Source organism: Vidua macroura, chromosome 3 (genome assembly GCF_024509145.1).
Source record: "Vidua macroura isolate BioBank_ID:100142 chromosome 3, ASM2450914v1, whole genome shotgun sequence".
NCBI classification, from domain to species: Eukaryota; Metazoa; Chordata; class Aves; order Passeriformes; family Viduidae; genus Vidua; species Vidua macroura.
In genome coordinates, this window is record NC_071573.1 from 16,902,512 (window position 1) to 16,922,829 (window position 20,318).

The 20,318-nt window shown below is 36.1% G+C and overlaps 1 protein-coding gene across 9 annotated transcripts in view; it reads left to right on the plus strand.

Moving 5' to 3' along the window:
* Positions 1-20,318, plus strand: part of CEP170 (centrosomal protein 170) — a 92,298-nt gene that overhangs the window by 11,989 nt on the left and 59,991 nt on the right. For 8 of the 9 annotated variants that reach the window (XM_053973807.1, XM_053973809.1, XM_053973812.1 and 5 more), the window contains exons 2-4: positions 10,905-11,016; positions 12,464-12,609; positions 17,486-17,575. In XM_053973807.1, the coding sequence (XP_053829782.1) occupies positions 12,505-12,609; positions 17,486-17,575 (195 nt within the window). In that variant the 5' untranslated portion in view covers positions 10,905-11,016; positions 12,464-12,504. Of the gene's footprint in view, positions 1-9,465; positions 9,511-10,904; positions 11,017-12,463; positions 12,610-17,485; positions 17,576-20,318 lie in introns of those variants that run through there. The other variant, XM_053973808.1, reaches the window with a different exon arrangement.

The following is a 20,318-nucleotide window of genomic DNA, read 5'->3' on the forward strand; positions in this document are numbered from 1 at the left end:
TCAAGTTTAAATCCCCAGTCATTGTTAAACTGGCTTATAAAGTCCACATGAAAATAGTCTTAGTTAGCAGTGAGGACTTCTGATTGTGATTTAGTTGAGGGGTTGAAATCTACCTGCTCAAACAAGTTCTTACATAAATATATTGAACTCTATATGCACTCTATGTGTTAATTCTGAAAGTTTATTTTGATAATTCACTTTTAACTGTTTAACCACATTCAATAAATAAGAGATAGTAGAAGAAAGAGAATTAAGACTTACCATGCTAGTAGCTACATTTCTGTTGGCTGCACACAGGAGAGGAGTGAGTAGGCACCAAAAGCAGATGTGGAATAGCTTCTCTGTGGGGACGCTATTTACATTTTAAAATCTTTGCAATAAGTAGAATGGATCATCAAAACCACAGGTATTCTTAGCATTTGTGCATATGTCTTACCCTGCTTTCTGTCTTGCTGAATTTCTAATACTGTCGTTTTGACAGCTGTTTTTATATGATCATACATTGAAAGTGTTTGTTACATTTGGTACCTTTCAGTTTCATTTCATGGGAAGAAGAGAGATAGGACACAAATAGTAAAGAAATGCCATATTCCAAACTGCAAGATTAGATTTCTTTTGGACTGTTTGGCTTCTGATTAAAGAACCAAACAAATAATTAAAATATAAGTCTTATAATTTTAAGCCTTCTTCTACTCAGTTTTTATATGAATCTCCAGGAAGAGGACTTCCTATCAGGAAAATATCTAAAAATGAAATCTTAATGTTTTTGTCTAATATTGAAAAATGTTGAAAAAAACCCCAGATCTCTTTACATCAGAGCTACCATGCTAAGTTTCAAATAATTTTGATTTTAAGCTTGTCCTGATGTTAATTACGTCACAGAGTATCCATGTAGCTCAACATAATTATGGCACAGAATAATTTTTATGCTTTGTTCATGCACACACACTCTGCCTCTCTTCAGACAGTGAAGATTTCCTAGAGCAAACATCTCTTGCAACTTTAAGGCTAAAATTTGAGCTTTTTTTGCTTGCTTTGTAAAATAAGTTCATCCAACTTTTTTTAATGTAGGGCTTGTGTTACTGATCTTGGAACAAACAACTCAGCGAATTTCCAAGAAAAATACATCTGTGGACTTGGCTGTTGAGGGTAATTGTAAAAAGCTCCAAAGCATTCCATAAGGGAGACGATAGAATATATCAAATATTTTGTGTGGAATATGATAAATGTTTGTCATGTTACAGTGGAGGTGTAGCAAAGAATAACAATTGAATACCTTTTTGAAGTTATGTATCTGTATTGCTATGAATGGATGTGGGGATTGGTAACTTTGATATCAAGAATTGTCCTCCATCACTTCTGCTTTCATGTTCTGTAAACTTATGCATTGTGTCAAGAAGTAAATGGAATTGAAAGGAGAAAGGTAGATATTAAAACTACTTCAATACTTGCTTTTCTTTGGAAAGTAAACTTTACTTCATACTCACAAAATAAATAATGAAGGAAGTATGAAGGAAGAAAAAATGTGCATTGCCTTGAACGTAATTTAATCTTACTAAGTATCTTGAATCACAAGCTAAACTCTATATATTTCACAATTTTTGGGGAAAGTGAAATCACCACCCTTGGGGGGTTAAGAGGTCCAGTTTTATTTGCAAAATGCTGTTTGTTTTTTCAGTAGTGCTCAGGGCTGTGGTCAGTACTTGGCCACAGCAAATAAAACCACCTCATCACACACAGCCTACAAAATCACTTGAAATATGCTATGATGAAGGCACTCTGAATAGGAAATGGAAGAGGAGGACTTGACTGCTTCTTTTAAGATTGCATTCTGCCCAAGTGCCATACCTGATTTGTATTTGTTTATTTATTTTCCTGTTTGGTAATCTCAGCAATAGTGTAGTGTGATCTGGAATGGAGGGAAAGGAAGGATTTCTGTAGCTTTCATCTCAGGGAGCTTTTTCTTAAAGATGATTTGGTTATGATTTCTTTGGCTGGCTTGCCACAATAGTTTCTAAAGGCTACGTATCAGATGTACTGTTTTATTAACACACTTGGCATGCTAATCGCTCCAGAGATGACCTCTTTTGACCATATGAAATAGGGAATTTTTAAAATTTCTTTTATGCAATTCCTTAATCTGAATGAGAGTGATGGACAAAAAATGAACACTCGATTGTTTGAACATAAATTAAGCTACTCTTATAAGCAGTAATTAGCCTTTATTTTAGCTGTTTATTGAAAGCAGCTTTTGGAAAGTATTGCTGTTCAGTGTGGGGAGGCTGCAGAGAAATACATTCACAAGAAATGATTTCTTGTTAATGATTGTAAAGATTAGTAATACAAAATGAGCTGTTTCTTTAATAAATGCAAAATGTCATTATTGTCTGGTAACAAGGAATAAAACAAGATAATTCTTTCAAGTCTTAATGGCTTTATCCTAGTGGCTAATAGCGGAGTAGGTTTTAATGTTTAGATAGGATAGCTTAAAAGGAAAAATTCAATCTTCAGGTACTTCTCATTACTGTAAGAACAATATATATATATATATATATAAAGGCTTATGATTATTGTGTAAGACTGTATTCATATACAATACCAGTCCTAAGCAAAGTTTTCTAATCAGGCTGAGGATCTGCTTGTTTGCCAGTATTCTCTGTAAAGATAATTCAGTATTTTATTTTTTTGTCAAGTTGGTGTAGTACGTTCTTTCAGTCTGCTGTTCTTAATACCATTTCATCTCTTAGCTTCTACTAGGGATTTTGATATGTTGTTTCTTTCCCCCCTTAATAGCTTCATAATTTACTTTTCTTTTGAGGATAGTGACTTAGCCACTTCGCCTGCCAGTTCCCTCTGGACCTGCTTGTCTCTCATCAGATTCAACGGATTTGTGCCCCTTCAGGTTCTTTAGGATAGGACCTAAAGGTGGTCTCTTCAGCTTCTTTAGGCTCTCTCTTTCTTTCCTGATCTCTTACAGCAGATGTTTTTTCGTTCTCCCAGTCCTTGCCTTTGTCTTCTGTGACTTGGGTAGTGTGGCTGGAGCTTTTGCTAGTGAAGAGCAGGGCAAAAAATGTGGTTGAATGAATCAGCCTTCTCCATATCCCAGGTAACTAGGTCACTCTTTTCCTTCTGGAGAAGGAAAATACTACATTCTCTCTAGTATTTTTTTTCTTGACATATCCAAAGAAACTCTTCTTGTTGCGCTTGGCATCACCGGCCAGATTATTCTATTAGGGTACCAGCTTTCCTCGCCTGATCCGTAGCTGTTCATACGGTACTTTTGCCAAGCTGCTTATCCTTGCTTCAGTCCTCTGTAGGCTTCTTTTTTAAGTGGGTTTGGGTTTGTCCAGAAACTACTTTTCATCTATGCAGGTCTCCTGGCAAATCTGCCCAACTTCCTCTCTGTTGGGATGCATCTCTTTTGAACTTGGAAGATGTGATCCTTGAATATTGATGAGCTTTCTTGAACCCCTCTTCTCTTCAGGGCTATATCTGACTCTTAAGGAAGAGACTGAAGATCCCTGAAGAGGCCAAAGTCTGCTTTCCTGAAGTCCTTAGAGTAGTGAAGACTGTCCTTTCTGTCCACCCTCCTTGCTGCTCTAAGGATCTCAAACTCTTCCATGGAGCCAAGAGATGAATCTTTGAGATTCATATTCCCCACCAGCCTCTCCTTGCTGGTGAGACCAAGGTCCACCATCCCCTCTTTGTTGGCTCCTCTAGCATTTGCAGAATGAAGTTATGATCAATGCATTCCAGGAACTTCCTGCACTGCTTATAGCCTGCTGTGTTATCCCTCCAACAGGTACTGGGATGGTTGAAGTCCTCCATGAGGACCTGGATTCATGAATGTGAGGACACTCCTGTCTGTCCATCAATGGTGCCTTATCTGCTCAGTCTTACAGGTTGAGTGAAGCAGAAACCCATTATAATGACACCTGTTCCTGCCCTCCTTTTAATCCTGATCCTTAAGCTCTCAGTGAGCTTCTCATCCATCCCTGGTTACTGATAAGGAGGGTGATACCCCTTCCTTTCTGTCTTGCCTATCATTCCTAAAGACTGTGTGTCTTTCTTTTCTAACACTCCAGTCACAGGAGCCATGTCTCTCTGATGCCTTCCTGGCAACTGTAGTTCAAAGGCCTCTTCACCAGCTTGGCAAACCTGTGTTCAAAGACACTCTTATCTGATAGATAAACCCCAGCAGTGCTCCAGCAGACCAGGTTTTTCAAAGTGAGTCCCATGGTCTAAGTAGCCAAACCTCTGTTTGTGGCACAGTCCTGTAACCATATATTGATTCTCCAGATTCAATTGGCCCTTTTCAACCCTTCCCTTTTACTGGGAAGACTGATGTGAAAACTGCCTGTGTTCCAGAGTGCTTTATCACTGCTTTGTAATCCTTGGTACTCCTCTGGTTGCTCCTGGCTGTATCAGTGGTACCCACATGAAATAATAGCAGCAGGTAATTGTCACTGGATCAGATCTTTTTGCATACTGAGACATGCAAATGACTGATAGCCATCAGGTAAGCCTTATGTTTCATACATTCCTTTGCAGCATTTGTATACTGATACTGGTGCCATAGCAAAGGGCATGATCTCAGGATTCTTTTTTTTTTAGTCATTATTATATAAAAAGGAGAGTAGGATAAGATCTTTAAGTCATTGTCCCTCAAAATCAACACCCCAAAGCAACTTTGACTGCAGCTGCACTGTTGGCAGAAAAAGAAGTCTATTTCAGTTGCTGTTCTGACAACCATTCCTGTGTGTCACAGCAGTAAAATAGACATGAATCTAATTCTGACCTGGACCAGAGGAGAGGATATTTGTGCAGTCCCAGAGCTGCAGCAATGTTACAGCACAGATTTGCTGCCTGACAGAGGCAACAGCCTCTGTTGCTGGGCTGCTTTCTTGTCCTTTTTCCTACAGGGGTGACCTGTAGGGCAAGAAGAGTATCTGGGTCCCTCTTGTAGAGATCTCAAACTCCTTGAATGCAGGATGGAAATCTCTTTATGCTTAGTGATATTCACAGCTGGAAGACCTTTTTTTTTTTTTTTGGAATTAAAATATGAGGAAGTTTCTTCCCTCAAAAGCTGCTGAGGAGTCTGCGGCCTATCTGTGCTAGGTCCAGCCCGTCCCCTCCTGTTGCACCACTGTAAAGCTGAAGGTGTGGCTGCCTGTCTCTCCCTCCCCCTTCTCCCCTGCCTCCTTTTCCTTTCTCCTAGTCACAGACTGCCTGAGAAATACAGTGCTGCTGCTTTGGTACAACACTTTGGTAAATTTGGTACAACACTGTAACTCTTGTTTTAGTCTTTTATGGTAGGCAGTATAGGTAATGTGCATATCTACCTATGTAGGATTGTTCTAATTAAAGAAGTGAGGGGCATGACTGAACATGATGTCCTGATTCTTGCTTTTTTTTTCTTTTTTTTTTTTTTGTTTCTCATCTGTTAGTTATATCTATTTTTTTTTCTTCTTAAGTTTAAAATAGCTTTTAGAAAAAAATTTTTTATAATACTGGATGTAGCAGATGTTCTCTGTCTGTAAACAAAAGTTCTGGGGATTTTTCAGACTTAAGATTCAAGGAAATTTACTTTTTTTTTTTTTTTGCCTTCTTTCCTCCTCCATCTCTCTGTAGAAGAATGTCAACCACAAGACTGAAAGCATGGAGGGCAAAGAAGATAAAAGAGAACGTATTGCAGAGTAGTGATTAAGAAGGTTTCTTTGCTCTCAGTATTTCTTTTGTACTGTAAAATTTTGTCATGACTACATCTTTCAGTCCATACTGGAAGTGACATCTTTTTGACATACTGTAAAGCTTCAGTATGATTTTTTCATCTGTTTTTCAAGAAATTGTGGCCAAATTTGGACATTTGAGCTGAGGTGGAACAGGTCAAATACTCCAGAAGCAGAATACTCAAGGGTATCATTCCAAGCCCTGTCAGTTACATCTTAGTAATTTTAAGAGAGAAGACAACGTCTTTTTATGAGATGTTTTGGTTTAGTGATAAGGGCAGTTATCCTAAGCACAGTCCTATTCCCCATTTGAGCAGGAAGTTAAATTGAATGGATAAGTCCCTTTTCTTTCACTTGAGTTACCTGTTTTCTTCCATACCTATTTGTATGCTTTCCATCCAGTTTCACGCTTGTCCAGTAATTTAATAAAATTTTAATGAGCATTATAACTAATATTAATATTTCTTTATATCAGTGAGAAGGGCAACAGTTTCATGTTCAGAGCTGTATGTAGCATTTGAATGTTTCTAGAGGGATGTGTTCAGGTGAATTTTCCAGTCAGTGAAATATTTGAAAATAATAATACTAGTTTGTTCAACTGCTGAAAATCTAGGAATTTTTGGTCATTTTTCCTAAGTATGTGAGTTCATCTTTTCATTTTGATGAAGAATTTAAATGATTTTAAGCATAAATTACCTTATTTATGCTTCCTTTGCCTTTTATTTTAACAGCCTTTTAAAGGAATATTTTGATTAACCTTTATGGCCAACACTTGTGAAGTATGCTTGAGTGCACAAAAGGTCATAAATACTTGAAAATATATTTTTATAGATCATTAGCCTAAGCCATTTAAATTTAGATGCATATTTATTTATTTAAAGTGTTTGAGGAGCAACATTACACACTACTGTGGCATGGCATATGGCTTCTGTAGATTGAATTCCAGCTCTCAATGAAAGGTTCTTCAGTCCTGCAACTTTCCTATTTTTTTTTTGTTTGGGTTTGCTGTTTTTGTTGAGTTTTTTCCTGCATAAGATACCCTCTTTTTTAACAAAACCCCTTGGTGTACTGGCCCTAAGAATTGATGAGAACAGTTTCAGTCAGGAGGCTGTTGTTTGTGCAGCCCTCTGTCTCCCTTTCTGAGATGCCAGCAACGTGAGCAGTGAAGGCAGCACAGAATTACAAAAGCACCAAGCATAGTTTCATGAGTTCCATGACAAAATGTTTCGAAGCCATCCTAGAGCATGACTTATTTTCTTGTTTTTGTAGTTCTGTGATGGCAGATGAGCCCTTCCCTTTACTTTGGAAAAGTGGTCTTAATTTTCTAGCCACCCTATGTGTGGTTTTAAGCTTACATTGCTAAAGAATTAGGTCTTCAGAGAGGTAACAGAAATAAATAAGACCATTTGAATACCAGTATATTGTGTGAAACTAAATTACTTCATTACATTACATTCATTCCATTAAAATGAAATGCTGGTGGGTTTGGAACTTAAATATTCAAGATTAAGATGTTTCAGTGTTAAAAAAGCTTTCTACAGTTCTTCATTTACATGAAACCCTTTCTACAACTACTTGTGGAGGTTTTACTGTAAGTGTTAATGAGTTTCTCATGTGGTGGTGTTGAGCATGGCAGATGAAGTCAGGAGGAAGTTAATAATTCAGGAAAGGTTTTTAGTGATGTGCAGTAAATAAGACACAGGCTAATCAAATGATGAGGAGAGGAAAAAGAACACTGATTAACTGACTGTTAAGCTCTTTGTTTTAACCTGAGTACGGTAGAGTCCTGATTAAAATATGTGGTGATGTAGTTAAAGGTTGTTTTCTAATGCATGTATGTAAGTAGGTTAATTATGATCGCCCATGGAACACTTGGTGTGTTACACTACCCCACTTCAGAGGGTTTGACAGAGTAGGCAATATTACTGTACTATTTAGTACTTACAGCTTCCTTAGTTTAAATCAATTATATTTATAGATTACTTTTGAATACCAATTATATGGATACAATAAGTTTCTCAGGGTTGAAGTTACCTTCAGTTTGGTCTTTTCTTTCTTTGGTATAGATTTCTCCATTTCAGTCAAAATTAGAACTGCTGGCACTGGTATTTTTTATTACATTGAATAGTCAATAAAGGAGTCATGGGAGGCACTTTTCCAGTGAGTGTTGTTTGCTGACAGCATTTTTTTGTGATTTGGTTACCAGCTTCAACTTCAGGTCTTCTGCAGTCATTACTGGCCCCATCACTGCTCTCATTTCTGATTTCTCCCTTGTCATGGTTTACTTCTGACGTTTACCTTTCTTGAGTTGTGATTCCAAAATCTGTCTAGGTCTGGTTTAAGTGTCTTGTCCTTGTGTGGTGGTGTTCTCTTCTGTATCTTCTACCCCTCAAGTTTGTTTCAACACAGTATGAGTTGAAAGTATTGGGAAAAGATGCCTTGTTTTTGTTCTAACTGCCGCTATAATACTAAAACAGCACACTCCACAAATTTATTTAACTACCTCTGTGTAGACAGATGTGTTGAGAGAATTTATCTCTATCCTTGTTGAATGAATATACTTAAGGAAGGTTTTCAAAAGCCTCTTGCTTGTCTTTGTCCATTTGAATGGATTTGTACAAGAGCAATAATACAAGGTAGAAACTGATACTCAGGCCTTCTGCCGCATTTCAGTACCAATTTGCATATATGAGGTACAGCTAACATTTTCTTAAAAATGACATAGAATATTCTGCTCTAACATTGTTGTAGAAATATTTCAGTAATTTCTTCAGAAATTTCTCCAAATTTACTAGGCAGCTGTATGAGAAGGTAAACTTAATTTTAGCAAATACTTTAGCAGCTGGAAACAGGAACTTATAAGGGAAAATAATGGGCAATAAAGGGCTTATGACTTTGTCAGTACTGTGTCTCAGCTTGGTGCGGGGCTTTTTGTTTTAAAATATTCATAAGTAGAATTTGTTGTACAGTAATAGGATAATTGTATACCATTAAAATTACACTATTTTCAGTCTTAATGTGGAGGACTACAGTGTTTAAAAGTTGGAATTTCAGACATATATTAGGTTTAATTTAAATTTTAAACATAACTTTTTGTTTCTCTGTAGGATTGTTGTCTCAGTGTTCACTAACTTTAGTTGGAGCTGTTTTCAGTTACGGGCAAGTACAAAAACATAGACCGTAAAATGCTCAAATTTGAGATTATTAAGGATTTTTATTTGCAATAACATGACCGTATCAAAACTAATCTTGGCAGTGTCTATTTAGACATTTGAAATTGGTTACACCCATCTTTTGGCTGCATAATACAGGATCTTAGTTCTTAGGAGTGAAGTTTATTTACAGGGATAATGCGGCCAATTTCTCTGTCGCTGCATCATCTGTTTCAAATGACTTATTACCCACATATTCATTCTGACATGCTGGTTACTGTCTTTTGAAAGTTATAGTCCTTCACCATAAAATGCTGTTTCTTCTGCAGACGAGGAAATATTTTGCAGCTGCCATAGAAGTCTCAGCCACTAACTTGCAGGAATCAGGAATGAAGCTTTGAATAATCAAGTCTTGATGAAATGTTTGCTAGTTTGCTTAAAGACTACAACACAATACTGCAATTTTAGGAAATACTAAAAAAACCGAATGCTTCAATAAAACATTTAAAATTCTTTTTTTCTAGGGTAGAAGTATTTTTGGTAAATACTGCATCTGAAAAGCGTAGTCTGTACTGGAGTAGGACAGGTCTGTCTGGGACAATATCCTGTCATGCATAAAGAAAGGCTAGGTAAGGACAAAAGGTTTTTGGGTAGGACCTCATTAGAGCATCCTCCCAGCCCCTCAAAATTCACAGTGCATGCATGTCCTGAGCTGTAAGTGGTGTCAGTGCATGTAACAGGATTGATAATAAGCATTCATGAAAGAAAAGAATTGCTTTTTGAACCCTGTGTAACCTTTTAGTATCTATAACATTTCAATGCGAGAATTATCATGACCTAAATTTACACTCTGTAAAGAGCCACTTCTTGTGATGGTTTTGCATCTGTCATGTAGTAATTTAATTTGGTATCTCCTAGGCAGTGAAGTGTCTTTCATCCTTGTATTGTTCAGAACACTACAGCCAGCGTACTTGAGACAGCAGTTTATTCAAGACATTGCAAGCCTTCATGAACTTTTTGGGGTGCAATGTTATTGTCCACATACTGTCTATATGACTAATAAGTGTGCAGTTCCATATAAAATTTTAATGCACTTTTTTTTTTGTTCTGGTATTAAGCAACTGTTGCTACTGGATTCTTTTTTCAGCCAGTTTTGCTATGCAGATTGCAGCATAGCTCTGATCAAAGGCATTGGTTTATTCTAAAGAATAAAATAAAATATGTATCTAGGTTGATGGTTTCTTGCAGTTGAGACAGCAACTGTTTCAAAAGAACAACATTATTAAGTTCAATAGAACTGGTGATGGACTTTTAACTACAAATGTGCTGCCAAGCTGTGTGGCAGTGATTGCTTTGTATAATACATTTTTAAAAATAATTTCACACAGCTTAATTTAATCTGTTTGTTGTCAGACTTTATAATTTTTAGGAAGTTTGGAGTATTGGCTTATTTTTCCCTAGATCTAGTTGCTGACCTACTTATCTGTTTTATAAATAAAAATAGTTTTCCTCTTTTACAGTCAGTCTACCTGTGGAAACTACAACATAGTTTTTACTAAGAAATTTTTCCAATTTTCAATTTTTTTCTATATAATCTAGAGATTTTCATATGAATTTCCAATTAGAGCAGGAAGGCCAAATGGTGCAAATGTAATTAGGATAAACAGATGGGAAATTTTAGAAGGTAGTAAAATATAAACAGAATGAGGAGTTTTGATACTGAACAGCATGCTTGCTGTCAAATATCCAGTTAATTTACTTGTTATAAGCTGGAACGTAGGTTGGCTGTTTGTGATACTTCCTTTTCTTCTCTTAAAGGGAACTGAAAAATGTAATTTGAGTGACCTAGTTTATCTTGTCATTTTAAACTAGATTAAATTGAAAATACCAATATTAATTTCCTTCAAAGGTGCTGAACAATCAATTTTAATTGTTAAAACATGTATTTAGTAACTACATCACTTTAAATTTTATTTCAGCGTGTTCTTATTGCAGATTTAATTTTAATCTTTTTATTTTCTAGGAATAAAATATGTTAGAGATGCTGTATTACTTCTGTTGAGTCAGATAACATTAAGTGGACATGTGTTGCACTTGAATGTGTTGTGATACAGCTGTGGAAAGATAATTCTATTGTAAGTATTACTATAGAATACTGTTGCAATGCATATTTACTTTATTATTCAGTAGCTCTTTAGCACATTAAGTCATTCTAAATTCTTCCATGTGAATTCCATTTCTTTTTTTGTTTAACTGGATTGGCAGCTCTGCTGGTACATTTTACCACCTTTTGATTGACTGTTTTGTAAAAATCTTCGTCATGTCACATGCTGTTTTGATTTAAACATAGTTATCTTTACATGTGTTAACTAATTTGTGGTATCTCCTTGATTGTAGTTTGTCTGATGGCATAGTGCTTGAATTGTCATTTTATTCAGTGTTTCCATTTTAGCCCTCATTTTGAGGACCTCACTGAATTCTTAGTATTATTCAAGAGTATGCTCAAGTCCACTACAGACTTATGTCTACTTACAGTACATTTGCTAACCTTGCAGAAATTCACTAATTGACATATAAATAGAAGAGAAATGCCAGCTATTTGGTACTGAGAGAAAAGCTGGCTGGTTGCTTTTGATTTTCTTTAGCTTCTCTTTCAATGAACACAGTGTCGTTATGAATGAATGAAATAATTGCTTTGGCTTGCATTTTCTTTAAGAGAGATTTGGAATACTCTTAAAGATTTTTTCAGCTGTTAGCAATTGAATTACTCTGAAGAGAAATTTAATCATATTTTTGTCCAGTTTCAAGTAAATCATATTGTGTGAAGAAGTTTTCCGTAAAAGATTTTATCCATTTTTATGACATTTTAAATAGCTATGGGTTTTCTCTTCTGTTTTATGGAATATGTTGTATCTTTTATTGATAAATAATGGTAAATTTCTGTAGGAATGCTTCATTTGGATTTCCTACTTACAGAAAACTTTAATTTGTTCATTTTGCTCTACTTTGTTTGCAATACTAAATGCACACTGTTAAATTTCCAAAATAGATGTTTCATCATGAAAAACTGAGATTAAATGAGAAGCAAAAGTTCCATTAATTTAACACTCCTTTGATTTGGTGATATACAGTGGACTTGAGCTTAAAATCAGATGAGATCGTTCTTTTTCACAGGAAAAGATAATAACACATGTGCAAGTTACTTGCTGTATTTTGTGACTGTTTGCTACACTCTTTGTTGGTTGTGATTGTGAAGCATTATTGTAGCAATTATCTTGATAATCAGTGGTCAAATGCTAAAAGCTTTCTGACAACGTGACATACAACTTTGGCATTAGCTAGCTGTTTGTTCCTTTTGCAGAAGGTTACCAATTAAATCTGCCTAGTTGCATGAAGCAGAGCCTGAGAGTATGCAAGTCTGAAGCTTCTCGCTTCCTGTCATTGCTGGATTCAGTACATGCTATTGAGAATGCTGTATTTTCAGAGGCTTTTTGTATTCTGCTCACAGTGTTTGCTGAGCAGAAACTGTAGCTAAAAATAACTAAAATGAATTTCTGTCTCTCTCTTTCTTTCTCACTGCAGGATGACGTAGCTTTGCCAAGGATTTATCAGCTAAGCAGAAAATGAGCTTAACATCCTGGTTTTTGGTGAGCAGTGGAGGCACCCGACATAGGCTGCCACGAGAAATGATTTTTGTTGGAAGAGATGACTGTGAGCTGATGTTACAGGTAATTGCTTCAGCCTTCCATGTGCAGCTGCTCAAATCATGAACTTAACGCACCAGCTTCATGCATTCCTTTTGAAAAAGAAATTCCCCAGATGTTGGGAGCAATTGTTTTGAAGAATCTTTTGTGTCCTTAGAAAAAAAAATAGTTTAAATGTGTTGCCGTTAATCATGCAGTTACTGCTTAAATACAGAGAATCACATTTTCTTCATATAAATCAAATGCGGAATGCAAGGATAGAAGATGAAATACATTTTGCAATATGACCAGTAAAGTAAGTAGACTATGTTCCATAAAATGTGATAATGTTAAGAGAGCTGGATGCTTTTGAAAGGAGCCTTCTTTTTTTGGCAGCTTGTAATCTAACTTAGTCACATGATTTGATGTAACTCTATCCCCATGCCCTGATTGTGTTGTACAAAGGAAAATGTAATTTGTAGAGAAGAGTATTTCTCTGTCTCTGAGGAAGTTGAATGACTCAGTTTAAATAGAATTGAAAATACACAAGTCAGAATAGCTTGATCCTTCAGTAACTTCCTCAACTTTGAGGATCACTTTCTGGAGCTCTTAGATGTGTGTAGCTGTGTTGTTATGTAGCCATATTGCTTGCACTTTGCCCTGTCAAAGCTGTAGTCCTCTGACCTGCCTTTTTCTAATTTTTTTTTTATGACTGATGGTAGTATTTCAGGAGTTTCTTTTTAAATTTTTGTTATTTAGTGTAGAGGTCTTAAGAAGATGGAACTTCAAAACTAATCTCTCAACCCTTCCTACCATTCAATAAAATATTTTGTTTTGCAGATTTTGTTCCCAAAAGTTGTGTATGCAGCCATTATTGGCCAAATTAGAGTCTTACTTGCAAATGAAGTGCTTAGAGATGTAATCCTACATTTATTACTCAGAATGTAGTATCTCTACTAAATTGCATTTGGCTCTCAGCCTCAGAAGGCATTCAGATATTTTATTGGTGATGTTAGAAAGCAGTTGAAAGTAATCTTAATTTCTCTTTAAAAACAGATAGTATGATGTCTTGGTAATTTTTGTGGGCAGTATTTAAAAAAACCCAAACAAACAAGTACACAAATAAGTCCACCAACATCCAAAACAACAAAAGAAAAACAACCAAAAAGTCCCACCCCACTGGTTCCTGCCCAGTAGATTATAATCCAAAAATGCTTTTATTTTACTAGTAACTTGTTTTAGAGGACTGTTGTCTGTAAATAAGGGAGCATCTCCACTCTTCTCTGCTATGCCATCCATAGTAGATCAGTCCTTACAGTGAAACATTTATTCTGTTGTGTTACAGAACTTCACCTTCAAAGGTAGCTGCCTCTTTTGATTAATACTGTGAATAAATTTGAGTTATTTACAAACATTATTTGTTGTGTATTTACTTCAGAGTTAGTGAAAAAAAACCAAGGGGCCTGGGGATTTCAGGAATATTCTTTTTAGCCTGCTGCTATGTTAGGTCTACATGCCAGCATGACTGTAGCACCACATAGTGCTGCGAGGGTAGGAACCCAGCAAAGTCAAGCTATTAATGTGTTCTTGTTCTGTGTGTATAGCTCTTTGTGCAAGACCTTCCTTTCCACTCTTGACAACTTGGTTGTTCTCTTACTGCAAAGCATGTGGACAATGCATGATAAAGAAAGCAGAATTTAATGCTTTTATTCATAATTGCTTGACAGAAAACATATTATAAAGCCCTTAATGAAAAGAATTTCTACTCTTGTTTCATGTTTGATAGACCTCAGATCTCTACCTGTAAACACTGTTGTTCTAAAAGGTTTTGTTGATATCTGGGAACAGATCTGCCTTTTTTTGTAAATATGTTCAAGCATAATGTGAAGTCTTCCTGTTTAGCTAGCTGCTCCATTGCATCCAATGATCCATGCATCATTTATCCTGCTTGTGGATAAATACTACATTTCCCCCTTCTTTCACCTTTATGGTTAGAAATCTTTTTGAATGTTGATGGAAAAATCATCTCCAAGAAAAAAAAATCTATATTATTCACAATATCAGAATTGTTTGCAAAGAAGAATGCATTTATTTTCTGTATTCTGAATATTTTCTTAGTAGTCTGGATTGAATTGAAGAGTATCTATCTAAAATAACACCAGTTACAAATTTATTTTAACTGAGGATGGAGTTTTCCTCTTCATATTAGTATGGCTCTTACTGCACTTATTCTGTGATTCTTATTTCTGCAGACATATATAAATCTTTGTGCTGGATCTGGCTGGTTGGTAGGGGTTTTTATAGAAGCCATTATGGTACTGTTTTGCATTTGTGACCAAAATATTGTTGATAACACACCACTCTTTTGGCTGTTGCTGAACAGTGTGTGTGCAGTTTCAAGGCATTCTCTCTCACTCTGCTCCTCCTACACACGCTTGACTAGGGGAGTGTACAAAATGTGGAGAAGGAGCACAAAGCAGGACAGCTGACCCAAACTGACCAAAGAGATATTTATTTTGTGACAAATAATGTGTTGTGCTTGGCAGTGAAAACTGAGGGAGGGGCTTTGGGGAAGATACCCACTGCTCAAAGACTGTCTGGGTACTGGGCTACTTGTGGGAGGTGGGAAGTGATTGCCTTCTCATCACTTGATTTGTTTTACTTCTTCTTCCTCTTTGTTGCTGAAACTTGACCCATGAGTTCTTTCCTTTTGCTCTTCCTGTTGTATCCCACATCCCACTGGGGCAGCGGAGAGTGAGTGAGCAGCTATGTGGTGTTTAGCTGCCAGCCAGGGCACCACAGTCTTACAAGAAGGAATTTTAAAAGCCCCTAAATTTGAATGGAAAGCTGCAATAACAAAGCCAAAGGAAAAAAGGCATTCAAAAGACTTGTACAGTCTTTGCACCTGTAAAGATCAGCTGAAATTAAGAAGTCCAAGTATATGCAAATAATCTGAAACTGAGGAGAACTGTTCTGAACATCTGTGATATTTCAAGTGTTTCTGTAAAAGCCACAGACTTGAGTAATTCTTAGTATTTCAGAAGATGTAACATAGTATCATGAAGTTTTGAGGATCTTTTCATGTCCTTTCTGTTTTAACTTATTTTTAATAGGATGTAGCACATAAAGATAAATTATTAGTAATACAGTATGTATTTGAATAACAATATTGAGAGAAGTTCAAAAATTTTTTCAATAGCTTAGGTAAAAATAGGGTAATTCTTGGTGCAGTGCTTCCACTTGAGGGTGGAAAAATGTAATGTGTGCTTGATATTATAGGCTCAGCAGAACATGCACATCAATGAATTTCATTGTATTGAGATTGTTTTCACTTGAAAGGTTACTAAGTTAGTAGAAAATGAACCATGTTGCTGTGTCTTCATCTGCCATTAAAAGCACTTAACTGATGTAGTATATTAGTGCAGCTTATATTGGCAGGGAACTTGTTCATTTGTCTGTCTCTTCCTTATTCTCCACTTTGATATCCTGCCCCCTCCCAGTATACCCCTCAAAAATGCAGAGCAAAATGAAAACTTTAAAAATAAAATGGTAAGTATAAGCAGAAGAACAGTGATCTCACTTCTTTGGGGAGAAAGCAAAGCAGTCATAAGATTAAATGGAAAGGAAGAATGAGAAAATAAAAATAAGGAAAATAAAAATTGAAAATAAGGAAAATACTAGTAGCAAGTCTCAAGATATGGAGAAGGAGTGAGGTGAAACTATGTGATTACAATAAGAGAAAACATTTCCTTAGGAGTACTGGCTGTGTGTTCTGATGCCTTGCACTGTCCAGTGCACTTGGTAAGGCAGGACTCTTAGAACTGACAGACCACAAATGCTGGTACACAGAAGTCACAAAAGTCTCAGACAGAAATGTACCATTCTCTGTGCAATACAGTCCTGAAAAATGAGTTGAGTAGCAAAGACAGAAGATGCAAACCTGAAATTAGGAACTATGCTGGTGGAAAGAATTTGCTGCTATGCAGTCATGTTGTGACAGTGCACTAGCAGAATTAAGAGCAAACATAAGATCAAGTGTGGGCTGATGGAGAGGATGAGCTGTGGTCTACATTCTCTTGGGAGTGCTTGAAGATGTCCAGGTGCTGACCATATGCATGCATGAAGGAGACACATCCAGCCCCACCTCCCTTGCTTGCCATCAGCATCTCAGGCTGCAAACACTTGGCAAGGAGTGAGTGATGAAAGAGCGACTTGGCTGTTAGGGGCTGCTGTTCTTGGATGAAATAGTAGCCAGGATTGTTCCTCATCTCTGTGGTGATGTTTGGATGTGAAATAAAGAATTCATGGAATAAATAAATGGATACTGAAGTGCTTAAAGAAGGACTGAGAAAGCCAGAACTGATGGAAATAGTAATTCAGGAACTGCTCAGACATTTAGTGAAGAGGCTATAGCTAATTGGTTGAGGAAATTGAGATCAAGGAGAAACACTCTGAATGTTTGTGTACTATGGTAATTATCCCAGATGTGACAGGAAATGGTGTGTTTGAGAGAGAGCAACAACACCCCGGAATCACAGTCACGTCTTGAATGATGCATGTAATTAAGGGGGGAGAGAAAGAGAGTAAGAAATAAAGTGAAGTTGATGATATTAGATTAAACATTAGTGATACTAGAGTGGACTGAAAAAAAACCCCTTTGGATAAGATATATCTGGATCTGACATATCATCTTTAGGGAAACATTAAGAAAATAATTATTTTAAATTAATTTTAGGATTCTTCTATGAGTACCTGGAGTTGGGTTAGAGATTGTCTTTTTCATATGTGGGACTATCTTTTTTATATAATTTGAATAAATGTGCTATGTAGAAAAAAAATAATCACACTGCTCTAAGAAATAACCATAACCACTTCATGTGGTTTTCAAATACCTTATTTTATTTTCTTTAATATATTTTAGTCACGGAGTGTGGACAAGCAACATGCTGTACTCAACTATGATGCCTCTACAGATGAGCACTTGGTGAAGGATTTGGGCAGCTTGAATGGGGTAAGTTAACATCAGAAATAGATAGCCCCCCACAGTGTTCTGTATCTTTATTTTGGGCATTTCTTCAATATTAATTGTACATTAATACCTTTTTAATATGAGTGTGGAAATGGGGGAACATCCAAAAGAAAAGTGTAGTCTTTGCAGGGGTTTTCACTGCACATTTTATAAAGGGCTGCTGTTAGTTCCAGTAATAAGTGGGCCTTGGAGTAGGAAAAGCTCAGAACAATAAAAAGAAGTGTGTTACACTTATGTACTTCCACTGGTCATATGTGGAAAAAAATAATTATGCAATAACCATGTTGTATGAAAATCTATTTAACTAATACCGTATTTGCATTTGGTTTTTCAGAATAATTTTTATTAAAAATCTCAATGAATAATTTGTGTCAAGTAATTGCAAACTAATGCAGGAAAAATCCAGTTATGGGAAAAGTAAAGTTTCAGATGATATTTTATGTTCTAAGACTTTTCTAGGAAGTGCATATTCAGAAGTCTAGCTAAGCATCACTTTTTATAAAAGTTTTTCACATTATGGGATCTTTATGACCTGTGTGTTTGCACTTGTTATGGTTGTTATTTTAGAACTTTAAATGTTTGGCTCTGTTGTGAATATGTACAGAATAAAATCATGAGATCATCTGTGACTGCCTATTTGAATAATACTTAGAAAGCTACTGATAGTGAATAGTTTTGTCAAGTGCTTAAATAAATAGAAGATGAAGATGAACTCTCAAGTTACTGCCTTTTGATCTTTAAGTGCATTTCAAAATAAAACTCTGTCACTGTCTCTATTAGCTTTTCTGTATTTTAAGGTAACTAACTCAGCCTTCCAAAGAGTCAGACTCAATTCCATGTGAAACCATTGAAGGGCTATATCCTTTGAACAGTTGCAGACATACAAGGACTATGGTCCTTAAATATTTAATATACCTCTGTATTTTCAAAGTCGGTGTGCTGTTTCAAGGCAGTGATGAAAAATAAGTTCAGCACATAGAATTTTTTTGCTGAGACATTTGATTTTATTCCCTAGTTGTGTAACTCCTGTAGTCAGTAGGCATACCTTCAGATTTTTGTTGCCTTATCACAAATGGAATTTAATAGAAATATATGTTAAAAGGTCTTCATTCAACTCCTTTTTTGCCTCTGATAAAGAGCTTTTAGTGATTTGCTTCACTTGATCTAATTAATTCTCAAGTTTGAGGTGAAGCTTCAGTTGGTTTAGAGCTGTTTACTCAGAGACATCAAAGGAACTCTTTCTTCCTACTGTTTTGGGACAAGGAATATTAAGTCTCAGGAGTTCAGTCCTTTCTCTTTGTCTTCATAGTGTTTTCCTTACTGTCACTTTCCCACTGTGCTTTTCTTTCATACCTCTGCTTACCTTGGTTTCAGGTTAATGGAGAAAACACATTATTTTTGTAACACCATACTTAATTGTGTGGCAGAACAATGGCTCAGTACCATATGGTGAACTAGGTAATAACTCTTGTAGTCTAGCTGCTGTTTCCACTGAGAACACCACCTCCCTAGCAGCCAAGTGCCTCTTCTAGTGCTTCAGCAGCTTCTACCCTGTCTTATTTTGCATACTTCCTCAAAAGATTTATTTTGCATCTCTCCAGTTCCCATCTCTTTTGAGAACAGATGCATACTTTTCTTAGTATAAAGGATTGCTCCATTCCTGGTAGAATGCACTTTAACCTCTAAAGATAATTCAGATTTTAAGGGGAGGTGGCTAATACCAATATTTTGGTTTTGAGTGTTATGAGTGTTATAATTTAACAAGCTGAACTGTGATTGCACCTGATGTCCTAATGACTGAATATTCTTATATGTATGTTTGATTCACACTCAGTTCAGTGAAAAGGTTACAGGAGTCTTTTTCCTAGACTTTTAAATCTGGAAGTCTTTATCCTGGGCATCTAGATTTGAAAAAAAAAAAAAAAAAAAAAAGCAAAAGTAAATTTTAATCAGTTTTACATCAAGTAAAATTGTATTTCTGATAGTTTGTTGTGACTCATTCTGGACAGTCCAGTTGTTTTTTTTCCCCATACAAAAAAGATGAAGGAATTTCTCTTTTAGGAAGCAAATGTGTGCAGTTGCTAGCATGTAATTATTATTTCCCTAGTATCAGTAGAATTCAACTGTACATTTTTCTTTGACTTGTGAACTCAAAAACATACCAGAAAAAGTATTAACAATCCATGGCCCTGTTGAAGAACATTCTTCTCAGGAATATTTACAGGATATCAAAGTCCTTTCACACTGATGTTTCAGTGGATTCTGAAAAGCTCAGCAAACTTTATGAAGGCTTAAAGACAGTTGGCTCTCACTATTTGAAGAATAAACTTTAGAAATCATTTGAATGGAGTGATTTAAAGGGGCAAAGGATTCTTTATTTACAGAGTAAGTAGCTTTTTCAAGCTAGCTTTGTCTGGCATCCCAAAGCATGTCATGAGATTTTAAAGCTCCAGTGGCAGAGTAACTAAGACTTGGTTGTTTTATGCCATCACTTCAATCATAACCATGAGGCTATCAGTAGACTGTACACACAGCCTTTGGAGTTCTCTGCTTTGGGTATGCTGTGCATGCACATGAATTTCAGAACTCTGACCTGGGAGGAAAAATGCATACATACATACAGACATAGATGTCTACAAGGTGGCCTAAATTCTCTTGGTTCACTGAAATTCAGAGTGCTTTGGGGATAGTCTTCACAGAGATTTTTGCCCTGGACTTTTAAAAT